The 18,635-nt window shown below is 45.3% G+C and overlaps 1 protein-coding gene across 1 annotated transcript; it reads right to left on the bottom strand.

The window, feature by feature from the left end:
* Positions 1-3,873, bottom strand: Dlx5 (distal-less homeobox 5). Its single transcript, XM_051177137.1, has 3 exons — positions 3,316-3,873; positions 1,339-1,523; positions 1-358 (listed from the first exon to the last, which is right to left on the bottom strand). The coding sequence occupies exons 1-3, from the start codon at positions 3,668-3,670 to the stop codon at positions 29-31; spliced, it is 870 nt and encodes a 289-aa protein (XP_051033094.1). The 5' UTR covers positions 3,671-3,873; the 3' UTR covers positions 1-28.
* Between the last annotated feature and the right edge of the window lie 14,762 nt (positions 3,874-18,635).

The raw sequence follows: 18,635 nt of genomic DNA, 5'->3' as shown, positions 1-18,635 counted from the left end.
TGAGCAAGACAGAGAGCCAGCAGCCCATTTAATAGAGCGTCCCGGAGGCCAGGGCCAGCGGGTGCTGCAAGGAGCCCGGCGGCGGCAGATGGGAATTGATTGAGCTGGCTGTGCTTGGGTACCAGGAAGCCGAGTTCTCCAGGTAGCTGGACGCGGGGGACTGGTTGGAGGTCGGAGGGTGGGCATGAGGGTGGTGGCTGAGAGAGCGGGAAGAGCCCTGGGGCTCCCACACCGCTGGTGACTGTGGCGAGTTACACGCCATAGGGTCGCTGGAGCTGGGACTGTGCTCCGGGGGCATCTCCCCGTTTTTCATGATCTTCTTGATCTTGGATCTTTTGTTCTGAAACCAGATTTTCACCTGGGTGGGGGAACAAAGGCACAAGTTACCGGGACACTCAGAGGTTGCCCGCGCCTTCCCCTGGGAGGTGAATCAGGGTTTTTAGGGTCCCTAGACCACCCGGTCCCGGTATCTCCCAGCAGCTGTCGGCCTATCGCCAAGGTGCTGCAGAGGGAGCCCTGACCATCACAGGCAGCACCCGGTTTAAGCTAGGATGCGACCCCAACAGGCTTTGTCTTTTATTCTCTCTGGACCTGAGGGCTCGTGTGGGCCTGTGCACCAGTCCATCGTGGAAAGCCACTCTCTTCTACTCGAAGGCTAGGGCCCCAGGAGGGAAGGGGTGTGGGCTAGACTGAAAGCTCAGAGGGAAAAGAGCGATTTCCCAATCTCTTGCCCTACTCCTTCACTCCCCTCGGCACTGGGAAGCCAGACTCTGCCTGAAGCTCTGGGCGGCGACTTGAACATTCCTTATTCTAGGCCCCAGCCGGTTGGAGTGGGAGGGAAAAGGGGGGGGGCAGGCAATCCAGGAGGGTTTCCCCGTACAACAGCGCCCCCCACCTCGCGACCCTCAGGCTGCTTCCAGCTGCCTCAGGAATAGGACACGACCCGGACATTAAGATCCGCGTCTTTGCATGGCCCGAGACCACCGCCAGGCCCGTACGCCTGGAAGATTCTCATACATTTCTTTAGAAAGCGCGCGTGCGAGAGAGGTTCCCCCCTCACAAAACCTCTCCCTTGTTTTCACTCTGGAACATTGGTCCAGACCTTGGTGGTTAAAAGAGAGGGGGCAACTCTGGGACAAACGACGAATACCGTGCCCACCGCCACGTGTCGTTAACAGCAGGCCTGGCTCAAGGAGGGAAGGAAGCAGGGGCTAGTGCATTTCTATGTGTGTCTGCAGAGTTCTAGGGACTCGGCTCCAGCCAGTCGGGACCGAAGCACGAGGCCTAGCCCGGCTTGCCGGCCAGGCGGGTCCGGTACCCGGCGGCGGCCGGATTTACCTGTGTTTGCGTCAGTCCTAGAGAGGCAGCCAACTCGGCGCGTTCTGGCAGGGCGAGGTACTGAGTCTTCTGAAACCTTCTCTGTAATGCGGCCAGCTGAAAGCTGGAATAAATAGTCCTGGGTTTACGAACTTTCTTTGGTTTACCATTCACCATCCTCACCTCTGGCTCCGCCACTTCTTTCTCTAAATAATCAAAACAGACTAGGTTAGAGCTCCTGGGCAGACAATGCCCCTTTTGCACCGGTCCTCAACTCACTGAGGCTCTGTTTGCTTTTAAGAACGTACTCTTCGCTCTCTTTCCCAGTATCACTCACTGCCTTGACTTTCCAAACCTCAGTAAAACTCATCTCTTCCCCAAATCACACCGGGGAGTCCCCAGTTAATGGCTACTGCGTGCTATGAGGCACCTCTCTGTATACAATCAACTGCTTCTTCGTTTTAAGGATGGAACCCTTTAACCATGCTTCTTTCTGTCAGACAACCCCCTCCCCCCCGATTCACCCTGGGCTCCCTGGAATGAGAATACGCACTCCTTTAGCAGGGCGTCAAGTGGGAGGCCCTGGGCCATGACCCCGCTTCTGTTGGCGTCTGTTCGGGCGCCCGCAGAGGCTAGACGCTTGGGCAGGGAAGACGCTAGCCAAGGTCTCCAAAGTTCAAAGACCGACAAGCAAACTATGTTCCTTTACTACAGAGGCAAGCGGTCGGTCGCGGCCCGCGGCAGACAGAGAGCCGATTATGCAGCCCCCATAATCTCACAGCAGATCTGCGAGGGCACAGATGTGTCTGGTTTCTTTTACAAATAGACTTAATATGTTCTTGGCAAAAAAAAAAAAAATCCCCCCCCTTATGCACGAATACAGAGACAGCGAAAGGAATAGACTCAATAAGATACATTGAAAAGGAATCTGTAGGGAAGATATTTTCGTAGTAAAGGGGAGAGCGTCGGGAAGAATTCTCACTGTTAATGAATGCACAGCGCTGAGGGGTTCTCTGAACTAGTGATTTGCAAGCATGCCTCTCGGCCACATGGCCCCATCCACCCCCCCTCCCTCCAGAAGGAGTGGGAGAGCTTATGTGAGTGAAACTGCTGCCAGAGGAAGGGTGGAGGGTGAGGACTGTGGTCTCCACTCTGCTGGAGTAGGAGAAGCTAATATTAGCAGGCTTATTAATGTGTTGGTGAGGAGAGATCAAAATCGACCAGTTGAACTTCTCCACCGAGACTTCACACCTCTCATTTACTGCCTCAGTACCCCACTGTAACTCTCTGAGGAAGTTTCAAGGTGGACGGGGGGGGGGGGGGAAGGAGCTGGTGAGGAAGGAGGAGGTAGACAAATTCTAGGCACCTAAGGAGGGTCGGGGTGGTGGGGGGAGATCCCTCCAACAACGTGACCTCTCAGCAACCCTCCGCTATTTTAAATGGCTTTTTTGTGTTTGCAAATGCCTTGGACAAACCGCAAAGTTCCCTGCTCGCTCTTCTCTGTCAGGCTGCAGCCCTCAGGCCACCCGGTGTGCTGCCGGCACCCGCGCTGCGAGGCCTCGGGGCGCTTCGCAGGCTAATCCAGACTAGATCTCACCAACTCAGCACGCTCACCCACAATTCCAACTAACTTTCCTTTTATTACGCAAACACCACTGGGGTTGCTTGATTTCCCAGCCACCCCCCCACCCCACCCCCCAGCCTCTTTCCAGCTTAGCTGGCTTTCTGGCTAGGCAAGTTAGGAATCCAGTTTAAGGAGGGACCACCGAGGGGCGCGGGAGGGGAAACACCCGGACTAAACCTCCCCAAGGTTCCTCCACTGCAAACCCCCAAATTGCCTGGTGAAATGCTCTCCTGTTTGTAGTTCTGGGTTCCCACTCCCTTCTGCGGAGCGTGCCTTCTAGTGTTGCAGCCAGCACAGCCCTCATCTACCACCCCACTTCACACCCGCTGGGTGACGATGCCCTGGGTACCTGCCTCCCGCCCCCGCTCGCCTACCTGGCTGGCTGGTAGCACTTGGAACGCGGTTGTAGGCGCCACCGTACTGGTGATAGGGGCTGGTGTAGCTGTAGTCGGCGTAAGCTTTGGCCGGATAGCCGGCTGCCGAGCCGTTCACGCCGTGGTACTGGTACTGGTAGGGGTTAAGCGCTTTGCCGTAGGAAGCAGAGGTAGGAGAGCAGTAGCCGTGCGGGGCGGCCCCCGCGGGACTGTAGTAGTCAGAATCGGTGGCCGACGACTCGGGCAAAGTTGGAGATTCCTGAGAAGGATGGTGCATGGCGGCAGACGTTGGGAACGGAGCTTGGAAGTCGCCGGATCGGATGCTGGGAACTCTTCTGTCAAACACTCCTGTCATAGCTCCCGAGCGGCAGCTGTCCTTCTGCTGCGGCGGCTGCTGCTGCTGCCTGAATTGGCTGTGGAGCTGCTCTGGTCTAAGCAGACATGGCTGTGGGAGCGAGGGAGGAGGAGGAGGAAGAGGAGGAGGCGGCGGTTGGGAGGAGGCGGCTGGGAGTCGTGGAGGCTCTGTCTCCCGCAGGCTGACTGCTGGCTGAGGCGCAGCACAGCCTTGGTTAAATCCTTAATTGCGCGCTTACGCACAGCGGGGTGGATCGGGTTCCATTGGCCAGGGCCTCGGGAGCAGAGCAACACCCTAACTCGTCCAACTAGTTTTAGCACAACAAAGCATTGCTTAAAAAAAAAGAGAAGGGGGGTGGTGGTGATACGGGGGTTGTGTGTGTGTGTGTGTGTGTGTGTGTGTGTGTGTGTGTGTGTGTGAGAGAGAGAGAGAGAGAGAGAGAGAGAGAGAGAGAGAGAGAGAGAGAGGTGGGGGGGGGCTAGGGCTATACACGTTGTTGCCTGTTGAGGGAGAGATGGTCTCAGTCGATCTGTTTTCAGTGAATAGCACAGACAACCCAAGACGCCCCAGGACCCAACTCTGTGCTTTTTAAATAGACAATGTGTTCCAACTGCAGTTTCAAAGAATACGTTTAGATGATGAGACCCATGATGCTCTTTTCTTGCTCCACACCTACCTGCCCTCTCCTCCTCCCCCAAAGGAGACTGTACAACTGACCACTGATGTGGGAATGGGTGTCAAGGAGAAACAGGAGTGTTAGATGAAGGTGGGAATAAATGGAGGAGAGTATTGCTTTAGTGGGATGCTGGGACGCAAGTGGTAACTAAGTTGTGTTGAAAATTTGCAAATTGGGAAACAGATTGATGTGTAACAAGCACTTCTGAGGAAGAATATTTCTCAGGACTCCGTAGAGATGTTCAAGAGTACATATGTCCATTTAGCTGTCAGTGGTAGAGTTCCTGCAACTAAAGTCTTCGAAAGGTCTTATTCTCGAATAACTGGACTTTGCCTCACCTCTCCTAACTTGTCTTCCGGAAGAGCTGAGCAGCCCTGTTTTTGTTCAATATTCTCATCTACTTGGAAGCTTCTAAAACTGAGTGTGTCTCAGTTCAGTGGCCAGATTACTGCAAAAGTGAATTGATTCAGGTATGTGTCCTATAGTGTCTCCAGATCAAATGGAAATGCGAAGACCAGAAAGTAGACAGGGAACAAATTCCTCTTACGAGTTGGTATTATGTCCACTGATGACCCTCTCTGGTTCTGTTGCCTCCATGCCCAATTCCCTAGTTTGTGTTCCTGTACATTTCCCCTTTATTTCTTGCCTAGTGAACATCTTAGTTTATATATAAAAGGAGGCGGGGCTCAAGACTCATACATTTGGAACAGGCCACCAAAAAGAAGTTTATTTCGTTGTCATGTGCTTTTACTCTAGTTATGACTGAGTGAGGGGGGCTTGGGAATGTAGCACAAGCCTCACTCATGTCCTGTTTCCACTCCCCTCAAAAATGCAACTCCTTGTGTTGTATCCTGTTTTGGGCTTCCTTTTGTCTTTCTCTTGGGGGTGCATGGCCAGGAACCTGGAATGCCATTGAATGTTCAGGGTGGGGTCTTCTGGCTTCACACATCCTTCTGCCAGTGGAAGAAGTGAAAGCCTGCCTGAGTTTTGTCTAATGCTACATTAGCTGCTGGGCCTTTGACCTCTGTGAGAGACTGGAGAAAGGACGGCAGTCCCTCTCTGGAGTTCCATTTGGAAGCAGCAACATATGCATCAACTCGCAGCCATGCCCTCCTGGGTCCCTTAAAACCACAGCTACTGTGCCTTTCCTTGGCTGGACAACTTCAGCTTCTCTGAGTTAGAGGGACCTAGCATTCAGCAGGGCCACCCGTTTCCTACATCTTGAGTTTGCAGCCTTGGTGTCCCTGACACAGATGGGGGGGGTGCTCAACAAATATACACTGTCCCTTGGTCCTGGTCCCCTGCAATCGATTTTTATGCCATTGTCCAGGTTCTAGATTTAGGCTGTGAGCATCTTCAAGGAGGCAACCTTGTTGGATGTGATCTTGGCCTGCTATGGGGATGCTTACCTAGCCCATGGAGTTGCCTTAGACACATGAAGCCTAATTGTACAAATCTCTCCTCCAAATCAATGCCTTGGGCTGGTCAAAGTGTTTACAGGTAAATAAAAATGGTACAGAGATGCGGGTGGTCCCTCCACTGACCTCAATTCTGTTTAATCGGTATTTAAATGTAATAACCAGGAGGGAAATAGGGTCAGGATGGTCTTCATCAACAGGATGAGTCTATCAGGGCTCTCACAGCTTTCTAAGAAGGCAACATCCCATAAGACTGGTACCAGAAACTACAGACATACTTCAGGATCTAGTTGAAGACAAGTTTATAGTGGTAAGATAAATTCTAGATCTTGCTACAAACTACTTACTACCTCCTTTTTTTTTCCAGTGGAGATAAATATTCATCACATGCATGTTTTTATGAACGTCAAAAAAAGAATGGAGAATGAGAAAAGGGTGCAATGTCCTTAATTACGTATAACCCAAGGTGCTGAAACACTGGCCTTTATGTAGATGTGAGTCCCTTGTGTCAAGCCCAATTCAGGGTGAAATCACCAAATTTTGCCTCCTCTTTGAAATTCACCAGTATCAACTTTCTTGACTGCTTTTCTGAGTTGAGCTCCATTCTGTTACCACCTTTTCTTAAATGTTGCCCAGAGAGGGTCACTACAGACAGCTTGAAGTCTGCTCACAAGACATAGTCCCATTTCATTTCACTAATACACTTCTGTGGTCTGTGAGCTGCCAGCCCCATATGCGCGTCTGGTCAGCGCTTGAACTCATATGCCAAAGGATACTCGCTGCCAGGGTCATAATTGTTGCTGGTGTTGTGGAGGTAGTTCTGACACCAAGGCCTCAGGCTTTGTCCTAAGGCCAGTGATGGGACACTATGGCTTCTCAAATCCCAATTGACCCGACCTCGGAAAAACAATCCCATGGCATCAAACTCCTCTAGCAACCCGATGAGCATGTAATTTCATCTTTGGGTAGCTGAAATTTGCAAAGGATATGTGGTGGTGTGGTGGCGTTGGTGAGGGGGGGAGACCCTAAAGAAGTGCAAGCCTTTACCACGAGCGCCACCCAGTGTCCTCCAGGAACAGCATGCCGACAGGAAACTTCCCCAGCTCAAAGTCTTGCCAGGCTGGTCCTAAAAGGCCCACTACCTGGTGGTAGAGCTTTGTCTCAGCTCCCAGACTGCATTCTTTCCTTTCTTTTCCTCCTTTCATGCTTTTCTTCCAAGGTATTACCTCTTTTTTTTTTTTTTTTTTTTGTATGGGAAGGAGTGGGGAACTCTCTATCTTTCAGTTCTCATGTGCTGACATCATATTGACAGTGTTCTTCAAAGCTGGGGTGATTAGGAGACACTGAGAGCCACCCTCTTTCCTAGACAATCTGAGGAAACACCCCCCTCTTTCATCCAAATGAGGGGCCAGGCAGGCTTCTGGTCTTTCACTGTTCTAGAGAGGAGGAGGATGGTGTGTCACTCTGAGTCTGCACAGTAAATGCCTTAGGGAAAGTGAGGGTGAGGGTGTGCCATTTTATTTATTCACTTATTTAGATATCACATATCCCAGCCTGGTTTCAAACTTACTATGTAGTGAAGGATGGTGTGGAGCTGGTAATCTAAATCAGGGCTTCTGCTTGCCCATTCTACCAGCTGAGCTAAAGCGACTCCCCATAATGAATAAAGCTCAGGTAAACTTAATAATAAATAAAGGTCAGAAAAATTCAATAACAACATTAACTCTTTTTCCCTTTCTGTCTTATCTGGAAATCTCTTTAAATGGGAATAAAGCGCCCCCTACTTTGGGTGTGAGACTCATTTTAATGCACATAAAATATCTAAAATTTTGTGTTTACATAGCATTCAGATGCACACAATTCAAGCAAAGGACTGCATAATATATGCTGGCGTTACATGTACACACTTGATATAAGCAAATCTGTCTTGGTCTCGAATATATATCAGGGGCATATCTGTCTTTAAAAGTCAGGTTTTCTGGCTGATATGTGCTTATTTGCGGTGTTTCGCCCATTGCTTTTTCGTTATTTGTCCAATGGAAACTGCTAGCAAGGAATTTCTCTGTCATGCCATGACTAATCGTATTTCATTGAGGTCATTTTGGTTTGTTCTTTCAAGACAGGGTTTCTCTGTGTAGCCCTGGCTGTCCTGGAACATACCCTGTAGATCAGGCTGGCCTCAAACTCAGAGATCCACCTGCCTCTGCCTCCCAAGTGCTGGGATTAAAGGAATGCACTACCATGCCTAATCAACGGCTTTTTGTTTTTGTTTTTGGCTTTTTGTTGTTGTTGTTGTTTTATTCCACAGATCTCAAACACGAGACTGTTTAAGTCATGTTCTGTAAAAGTAGATCAATAACATTACTTTTATCTTTGAAATAGAGCACTATGATTGTCTAATAACCTAGTAAGTCATTAAAGCAATAGCTCCAAAATATGTATGATGGCTGCATGGAAAACAGCCCATGGATTGGTATGTAAGATACAAGCAGTGACTGCAAGCACAGAAGGGGCTTTTCAGTATGTCCCAAGTGGTTGATTATTGGTTTTGGCAATGCAAGTGAATGGGCTGTGTCACCTGCCCTGGTCAGAAATGACATTCAGAGATATGTCTTTTTCTGAGTTAGCAAAACCATTTAGTTCCCCACCTAGGATCAAAGTTTTTGCTATATGTTTAGCCTGAGTCAAGGTGTTTAGAAGCCTATATGGACTGACAATGAACTCATCGTGTGAGGAATATGAGGAGAAAAGAAGGGATGAAGCAATAGGAAAAACAAAAGGAAAAATTCCTCATGTGCATAAATTAATTGCAACACCCCCTTACCTTTACTAAAAAAAATATGTCTGGAGTTAGAGATCATCTCTAACCTCAAGGGCTCAATATTAGGTTAATTATATAAATATTCGGTATAAAAATGTCCCCAGAGGCAAAAACCATTTTCCACTTAATTCTAACCTAATAAGATTTTCATTTTATTTCAAATGATAGTGTGTATCACAGAGTTACACATATTTTGTTTTTATAATTAAGACATGAAAGTGTGTTTATTCATTTAGCTTAAACATCACTATTTAGGAACACACATCAAGTGTCCTCTCGAGCCTATTCTATATGAGATGAATCTGCCACAGCACAGCTGAAAGCACTTCAAGTTTATCTAAGCAGGAAGTAAATGGCTTTCCATTATTATGAGTCTTTGCAAACCCAAACTGAGGCACATTCTTCATCCTAAGCTCAGAAGATGATCTTGAAAGTTTGGCTGTGATACTATTTATATGACATTTATTCTTCTTCAGTGTACATAAATATTCCAATTTAAATTCCCCTTGTAACACCCAGGAGAGCAGGTCCTGCACCTCGTGTGCAGCACAATAGAGCTAACCCTGTTGGCAGAGGTGTGGGTGAGCCAGCCCTGAAGTTGTGAGCCTGGGAGAACTGTCCCCTCTACTCATCTGTCTTGTAGCAGCATGGTCAGGGTTGAGATGCCACTCACCCCATCAACACCCGAGGCAGATGCCAGAGCTGGCCCTGAGGTCATAAGAGCAGGGGAGCTGTCCTGGCTCCACATCAGAGGCAGCACTCAGGAGAGTGGCCCTTACATCGGGTCTGGGCAACGTAGTAGGTTGTAGGTGCAGGTGTGGGAGAAATGACTCTGAGTACTTTAATCTCGGCACTCAGGAGGCAGAGGCAGGCGGATCTTTGTGAGTGCGAGGACAGCCTGGTCTACAGAGTGAGTTTTCCAGGACAACTTCCAAAGCAATACGGAGAAACCCTGCCTCGAAAGAAAGCAGAAGAGAACTGGCCCCACCCTCTGCCCACCACTGCAAGGGTGAACTAGCCAGGGCAATGTTATAGAGCTGGTGGCAAAGACAGGGGACATGGGGCAGGCTAACCTACCTTTCAACTACCCAGGCCCAGGGTTATATGTTGGTCACCCCAACATCCACCCTATCTATGATCTGCTGGAGCATGGGGTGGAGGGGGTTGTCAGTCCTGTGGATGCAGGGCTGCAAGATCTCCACAAAACAGGGCAGCAACAGGATGTCCAGGAAGAGCCCCAGTGAGAGCCAGCATTGATGACGAAGCAGAGACCAGGGGCCTCAAACAGGACCAGTGATTCTTTGTGATGAGCGGCTGCGTGTGAAAATGTATGGATAAAGGGGTTTACTGTGTGACTCACTGTGTCACGGTGCAGCTTCCATGATGAGATTTTTCTCCTCTTTATTTATTTATTTATTTATTTATTTATTTATTTATTTATTTATTTTTGGTTGTGGGTAAGGGGAGGCAGGTGGGATCAGGAGGAATGATGTGAAAGACACAAAAAATAAATTTTAAAAAATGATTTAAAAAATGTCCCTTGTAGCCTGATGGTGGTGGTGCACACCTTTAATCCTAGCTCTCCGGAGGCACAGGCAGGCGGATCTCTGTGAGTTTGAGGTCAGCATGGTCTACAGAGAAAGTTCCAGAATAGGCTCCAAAGCTACAGAGAAACCCTGTTTCACAAAAACAAACAAATTCTTCCTGTACAGTTGATGAGATAGGAACTGCTGGATGGGAATTCAGTAACACAGTAGTAGTATACTGATTCCAAGATTAATTTAGAATCTTAAAATTCAGGGGCCAGGTAAAGGGCTTGTTAACATGCTATCATGCATGCATGAGAAATAGAGTTTAGACCCTGAGTACTCATTTAAGGCCAAGAGTGGCATCATGAGCCTCTGACCCTCGTGCTGGGGAGGTAGAAACAGGTCAACTAATCTAGACAAATGGCAAGTTCCAGGTTCAATTAGAGATTCTATCCAAAACAAAAACAACAAAAAACAAAACGACAAAAACAAAGGGGAAGAGGTAGATGAAACAAACATTCAGTATTAACCTTTGGCCTCCTCACATGTCCACACTCACATACACATACAAACACATATATGTCATAAGACACACACACACATACACACTAACTCATTGATTTGAGGCCTCTGTATTTTATGATATCATAACACTTATGCAAAGATGTAGGAAACTTTATAAAGTCAAATGCTCTCAGAGTATTCAAATACTGTGAGCCAGGTAAAACTTGCAGAGCAAGGAAGGGCACAAAGGCAGATGCTATAATTTTATGGAACTTTATTGCACTTAATTATACCATTTTAATAGACCAAAACAAACAGAAAGAAAACACAAAACCTTTTTCTACAGCTGTGTTTGTTGCCTTATACCTTTTATAAAGAAAAAAATAATCTTAGACAGGCAACCCCAGTCTGAGATAAGAGGTTCCCCTGCTGTGTCCCACAGCATAATCAGGAGAAGGCAGAGTGCCCACCAGACTCCCATCCCTCTGTGTTCCTGCAGAAGAAAATGAAGGCAACAGGAAAGAAAGGTCAACCGCTTCCCCCAGTACAGTGCAGTTGATGCAATGGGTCCTCTTCTGAAAGCTGTGAGCAGGAAGGATGGGTGCCTTGCTGCCGGAATCTTTTAATAGCAATTGACTTAGTGAGCCCACTCAATGTATTTGAAGATTTTACACCCAATGGACCTTCCACCAAATGTATTTCTGGAGAGAAAGTACATGTGATGAAGATCTAAGACTGTCTTCTTGTCCTTATTCTATGGATATAGCACTGTACTAGTCAGAGGGACTGTTGTAATTTAAAAAAATGCCTCAGAGAGAAATCAAGCCATACAACAGGACTCACATGGGAGGTTTATTGGAAGAGGAGTGAGAAGGGGCAGTCAGGGGCCAGAGACCCTGGGGAAAGTTGGTAAAAATGAAAGAGACAGTGAGAGAGAGGAGGGAGAGAGAGAATGATGGGAGATGGGCAGGACCCATTAAAAGGGAATGTAGTGAATGCACACAGGTGGTGCTCTTAGTGGCTTCAGCTGAGGGTGTATTTTGTGAGAACCCCAAGGAATACTAACAGGGGCCTAGAGAGGGTATAGATAGGTTATATGCAAATATCATGCAATTTTATATAAGGATATTGAGCTGGCATGGAAGCTAGGCACAGTTAAAACCAATCCCCTGGCAGACAGAAATGGCCATCTAGTCATGGGTGGCAGTTACTCAAAATTCAGTCTTTTCAACATCAAGTTTTGAATAATTTTCACCCCTTGTATGAGGAGAGTGGGGTCTCTGGTCTTGCTTGTAGCAAAACATTTGTAAACATATGTTCATGTCAACTTATCGGTGCATGATGATTCCTCAGTTTTTATGTATAATTGCATGTACCCCATGGGTTTGAGCATTTCAATCAACTACCAAGAGAATCAAGGAATATTTAGTTGCTGCTGCAGATTTTCAAGTAGGCAAGTTACTGTGTTGTGCACTCATTAGTTGAAAATTGGATTTAAAGATGTCTGGATTTTTTTTTTCTTACAAAGTTTAGGAATTCTTGGAGCCATGAATGTGAAGATATGTATGAAACTCCCGAATTTCAGATAGCAACAGAATATATGTAAACAACGCACTAACCCTTATGGGGAAATTTGAAGATATATGTAGCTGAACAAGCCAAATAAGCAAATGACAGACATAAGCTAGAATAGCTGTGTTCACATGTGGAGGAATAGGATATATTACTGAATTGGTTATTTTCCCTATAATTTTCCATTACCTTCTTTGTTATTTGAGTGCTTTAGAGTTTACTATTGTTATGTTCCCCCCCCCCATACTTGTCATTTAAGAATTTTAGACATTCTTTGCTCTGCATCATATTATGAGTAACTGTGTTAGATGGCTGTCAGTTAACCTGCATGCTAAACCTGGAGAGAAGAGGGGAGTTAAAATTTGCTTCGTGTAGTCCTGGCTGTCCTGGAATTCTGTAAACCAGGCTGGCCTTGAACTCAGAGATCCACTTGTCTCTATGATTAAAGGCATGCACCTCCACCACCCTGTGGGCCTTTAATTGTGGTGTGTGGGTCCTAAACTTTATTGACAGTATTCAAGACAGTAGTGCTCCCTAAACCCTTCCCCTTCTTCTGGTGGTCTAGAAAGGAAACTGGGGTGGGGGGATGCTCTGTGTTGGGGACTGAGTTGGGACAGGGGCTGCTCAGTAGCTAGGGTCTCTCATCTCTTTCCTGGCCTTGCTGAAGTGGGTGATCCAGGACGTCTTATTCCTTGGAGGCCACGTAGACCATGAGGCCCACCACCTTGTTGCTGTAGCCATATTCATTGTCATCTGAGGAAATAAGCTCTACAAAGTTGTCATTGAGAGCAATGCTATCCTCAGCAGCAAAGGTGAAGAGTAGGTGTCGCTGTTAAAATTGCAGGAGGCAACCTGGTCCTCAATGTATCCCAGGATGCCTTTCAGCGGGCCCTCAGAGGCCTGCTTCACCACCCTCTTGATGTTGTCACACTTGGCAGCTTTCTCCAGGTATCATGTCACGATGGACATATTGGAGTTAGGAACATGGAAGGCCATGGCAGTAAGCTGCCCATTCAGCTCTGGGATGACCTTGCCCACAGCCTTGGCAGCGCCAGTGGATGCAGGGATGATGTTCTGGGAAGCCCCACGGCCATCACACCACAGCATCTCAAAGGGGCCATCCACAGCCTCCTGGGTGGCAGTGATGGCGTGGACTGTGGCCATGAGTCCTCCACAATGCCAAAGATATCATGGATGATCTTGCCAGGAGAGCTAAGCAGTTGGTAGTGCAGGCAGCATTGCTGACAATTTTGTGTGGGTTGTCATACGTCTTATGGTTCACATCCAACAAAAGCATGGGAACATTGGCAAAAGAGGCAGAGATGATGACACTTTCGTCCCACCCTTCAAGCGGGTCCTGACTTTCTCCAAGTGGTGAGGGCACCAGTAGACTCCACAAGATACTCAACCCATTTGATGTTGGTGGGATTTTGGTCCTGGAGGATGCTGATGGTCTTCCCATTGATGACAAGGATCGCCTTTCTCATGCTTGACTATTTTATAGATTCATACTGGACCATGTAGACCATATAGTTGAGGTCAATGAAGGGGTCATTGATAGCAACAGTTTCCACCTTGCCAGGAAGGAAACCTTGGTAACCAGGCACTCAGTGTGGTCAAATCCGTCCACTCTGACCTTTGCTATGGTGTCTCAGGAATGAAGCTGGCCCTGCAGGAAAAGAGCTGGGACTTTACATTTTTGAAAAATGTCTGTGTATATGTGTGTGCCTCTGTGGGTTTGGGCATGTCAATGCAGTGCCCTCAGAGGCCAGAGGAAGGCATCAGTTCCCTGAAGCTCCAGATGTAAGTAGAAGCTCCAGATGTAAGTTCTGGGAATGGAATCCAGATCCTCTGCAAGAGCAGTCAGTATGTGTTCTTAACTTCTGAGCCATCCCACACTCCCCAGGACATTTCTCTATTAGTACTGAGAAAAGCAAATGAATCAGAGAGTGTCTTTGTTACCATGAAAAGATTTGAAAGAGAATCCTCCTGTTAATTATAGCTGAGACATGGGTCAGGGCTTAAGTTTCCCAGTTTATAAGAATGAAAGAGATGAGAAGAGAAACAGAAAAGCAAAATGCAGAACCACCAAGCTCTCTGCTCTTGAGAGTAATTAAGGAAGTGATGAACAAGAGATAGCTGTTTTTCCAAAATGGCTCTTGGGAGAACACCTGTAAAAGAAGTCAGAATGAACTGGGATGTGGATATTGATGGTGGATCACGTTAAAACTTTGGCTTTAAAATCTGTTTTTTTGTTTTTGTTTTTTTTGTTTTTTTTTTTTTTTTTGATATATGTGAGTTTTTGTCTGCATGTATGTATGTGTGCCACGTGTGTTCCTAGTGCCTGCTGGAGCCAGAAGAGGGTGTCAGGTCTTCTGGAACAGGAGTTATGGATGGTTATGAGCTGCCACGTGGGTGCTGGGAACCAAACCAAAGACCTCAGAAAGAGCAGCAAGTGCTCTTAATTGCTGAGTCATCTTTCTGGTCCCATCATGGTTTAGTTCTTTGTGATTTCTGGGACATTGGTCTTCCACTTTGCACCAAATACTAGTTTAGAAGGAATGTTCATTCCAGCTGCACTGGAGAGAGAGTGGGGAAGGGAAGGAGGGGAAGAGAGAGAGAGAGAGAGAGAGAGACTGAGATTTGTGGGAGAAAACTTGCTCTTTTTCTAAATATAAAAAATGGTCAAAACTAGGCATTAATACGCACTGTTTTGTTTGCATTGTTTTGTTTGCTTCTTACAAAAGCCAGCACAGAAATGTCATCATTATCCCATGTTAGAGAATGAGGAGGGCCAGAGAGGCTAGGGCACTTATTTATGAATCCATGGCGAGTAAGCTGATTGCATGAAAAGTATCTGACATCCCAGGTATCTAGTCCTAGACACTGGAACAGCATTTCTATTGCTTATCTCCTCTTCTTTGTATTCTTAGACAGTTACAATGATGCTGCATTGGCTTGCAATAACTGTTTATGGCAATAGTTACATTTTCTTTTTGTAAGTCTCATTTATTTCTTTAGCATGAGAGTGCTGGATGTTAGCATCCACTGAATTAAGCAACTGAATTGATCCCAGCATGGTAACTCAGTCCCAGCACTAGGAAACAGATGCAAGGAGAACTCTTTATGAGTTCAAGGAGGCCAGATTGGGCAAGTTCCATGACAGCCAGGGATCGTGTCTCCAAAAAAAAAAAAAAAAAAAAAAAAAAAGGAAAAAATAGCAAGAAAAGAGAATATGAGTTGGTATTAGGCTGGTATGTACAGTTTGGGAGTATTATATTCAGAACAAGGGAGATCTGAGGCAAGATGCTCTGACAGGAAACAGGTAACACATTAATGGATGCCAAAGTTGGAGAAGCAAAAGGTTGAGTTGAGGATGAGTAGATAACGGCTAAGGTAGAGTGTGCAATTGGAATGATGGAAAAATTCCCAATGTTGTACAGAACACTAGGATAGCTATGATAGACAATAATTAACCATGAATTTAAAAATAGCTAACAGAGTTTGAATCTTCTCAATATCAAGAAATGATCCACGTCTGAGGTGATGGATATGCCAATTAGCCTGATCTGCTAATTGCATATTATGTACATGGATTGAAGTGTCTCATGGTATCCCACAAATATGTACAATTACTGTGTCAATTAAAAATGAAAAACATATTTAAAAGGGGAAAAATCTTTGTTTCAGAGTTGGAGTTAACCATCATCGTAACTGCTCTCTAGAACTGTTTCAATACCCCCAGGAGAGTTGGAAGACATGACTCACGTCTGCCTCTGCTTCTTCTTTCTTCTCCCTCATCACATTACACACATTTCTCACATGTGTATCTAGAGACCATCTTGACAAAATTTTTACATTATTTCTTATCAATGTTAAATGTTGGGTGACAATAAAAAATTGAAAATCCAAACCAGGTTACTTTTAGAAGAGAAACAGAGAGGACAATGGTTACTCTAAGATAGCAGAAGTCAGCTGGAAATATCTTGGCCAAATCTTGATTTTATGTATACTTCTAACATGCAAAAATCAAACAACAAAGTAACCAAAAAAAAAAAAACCCACAAAACTCCTTTAAGTGACCATATTATAGAGGTCTGTCTAATACCATGGCATGACAGAAACTTACCCAGTTGGCCGTGCAGACATTTTTTCTAGATACTGAAGGACTAAGCTATGTGGCCTATTATCCATTAGTATAGTGAAGTTTAAGACTATCACCCCATTGTGTGGGTTCTTCACATTTGCCCAGATGAAGGGAGTGGAAATCCAGCCTGCACTATTGCTGTACCAATGTCACATAGCCATGTGGTCAGGTCAATGACAGAACTTCCACATTTAGGACACAAAGGGCGGAACCTGAGTACCACCACCCAGTTCAGCCTTCATCTAGCATTTCATATGGTCTGGTTTTATTTCCCTACTTCCTATCTTTACTATCAAATAGTGTTGGCATAAATGCCTCCATATTTTTTTTTTAAAAAATTGTTTAGTACAAATTCACGTAACAGAAAACTTCAGAGACTTGAAAACCAAAGTTTCCTAGTGTTCAATATTATACTGAGAAGCTTCATTTTCTCTTCAGGTTGAATCATCTTAAGGAATTTTTGAAATCTATTCTATATTGAGAGATAAATGCTTCTCTTGGTATGTAGTAGAGACATGTCTCTTCTGTGAAGTGTGGCCTCTACAACAAAGATCTCTTATGAGGTTTCTCCAAGGAGTGAGACTTTGAGGTCTATTCTCTCAAAAAACTTTTATAATGCACTCTCTGTAAAAGAAATGATTATCTGGTGCAATTAACATTGGACCACACACCCAAAGAACAATGAACATTTCAAACACAAATTGCTGCTGAGAATCATTGCCCTATTCTGGGCTGATGAGGTTCATGGAGGAAATTAACAGAGAATTTTCATAAGAACCCTTTGGATAAAGAAAATGAGACAAGGAATGCCAGTTTGTCTTCTAAGCTGCCTGAGCAGATCTGTCATAACAGACGTTGCCCCGAATTGTGGAACCTTCTCCTTCTAACATCTTTTAATGGTGGTAGAACTCACAGTGCCATAATCTGCTTTCAGTTTTGACAGTGTTACACGATCTTTGTAGACTTGCACTGACAGCATTTCATCTCAGCATCATTAGATCATCTCACCTGACTTCTGCATGGTGCACATCATTACATTCTGATGGTGCTATCCAATTACCAGTGAAGTGAATAGAGTATTAATGTGATCATTGCAAAAAAAAGTTAGCATGTTCAGATATAGCATTCCACTTTTGAAAGCATTTTATGGCTATTAACTACCCTCCCCAACGCTAATTGGATGCAGTGGAACTTATTGTTCTTTCTTCCCTTCTTTTCTCTCTTTCTTCGTTCTTTCTTCCTTCCTTCCTTCCTTCCTTCCTTCCTTCCTTCCTTTCTTTCTTCCTTCCTTTCCTTTTTTTTTTTTTAACCAAGTAAGATGATGAGAAGGGTTAACCTACGCAATGTTATAGGACCAGGCAAGGCTGTACTTCTCTTAACTTCTTTGACCTAAAAAAGTAGTGTGTAAAGGTTTGTAGTAATGAATCACAATTCTAAGATGGTAGACTTGGCAAAATTACTTTTCATTTGGGAAACCCATATTTCCTGTTTTCAATTTATGATTGTCATGGCAATCAATGAGAATCAATTCTAGGTTTTGTGAAGACATTGATAGATAAGTATAGTGAAATTATTTAAACATTTTATTTTTTAACAAAATAGAATTGGTTATAAAAAGAAACCCACTCTACCTACAAAATATCCAAAACTTACTTTATTTATTTATTTAGTATATGTGAATGGTATGTATATGGATGTCAGAAGACAACCTGAAGGATTTGGTTCTCTCAACATGTGGGTCCCAGGATTAAAACTTACCAAGCTCCATGGGATGTCCGTTTACTTGCTGAACCATCTTGCCAGCCCAAACATTTAATGTTTAGCTCTTATTCAGAAAATAGCACAATAGAATGATGATTTGTAAAAAACTTGGGAGCTATAAAAACCTTCAGTATTGATCTTCAATATTTCCTTTGCCTATTCTCTAAAATACTGTACAAAAATAATGCCCTTGCTCTTTCCAACTCTTCTCTTTCTCCTCTCTCTTCTCTTTCCCGCTCTATTCCCCACAGTTCCCCTGGGGGCAGACAGGAATTTTCCTGTCTCCCTCTTCTCTTCTGTCCTCTCTCTGTGTCTCTTTACCTCTTTTCTCTTTCTTCCCCTCTCCAGCTCCTTTCTTATAAAACTTCTCACTTAAAAAAAAAAAAATAATGTCCTCCCATTGACATCTCAGACCCGGGTGAGATGTCGATAGGGCAAATGGTGTGCAGACTGCCTTTTTGTAAATCTCATCATTCATTCTGGTTTTGAATTTTCAAGGGATGAAATAAATCAGCTGCAGGTGCTGTTGAGAATTTT

This window comes from Phodopus roborovskii, unplaced genomic scaffold, assembly GCF_943737965.1.
Source record: "Phodopus roborovskii unplaced genomic scaffold, PHOROB, whole genome shotgun sequence".
Classification (NCBI taxonomy): Eukaryota; Metazoa; Chordata; class Mammalia; order Rodentia; family Cricetidae; genus Phodopus; species Phodopus roborovskii.
The sequence above is the reverse complement of the archived record's forward strand: the minus strand, read 5'-3'. Positions and strand labels throughout refer to the sequence as shown.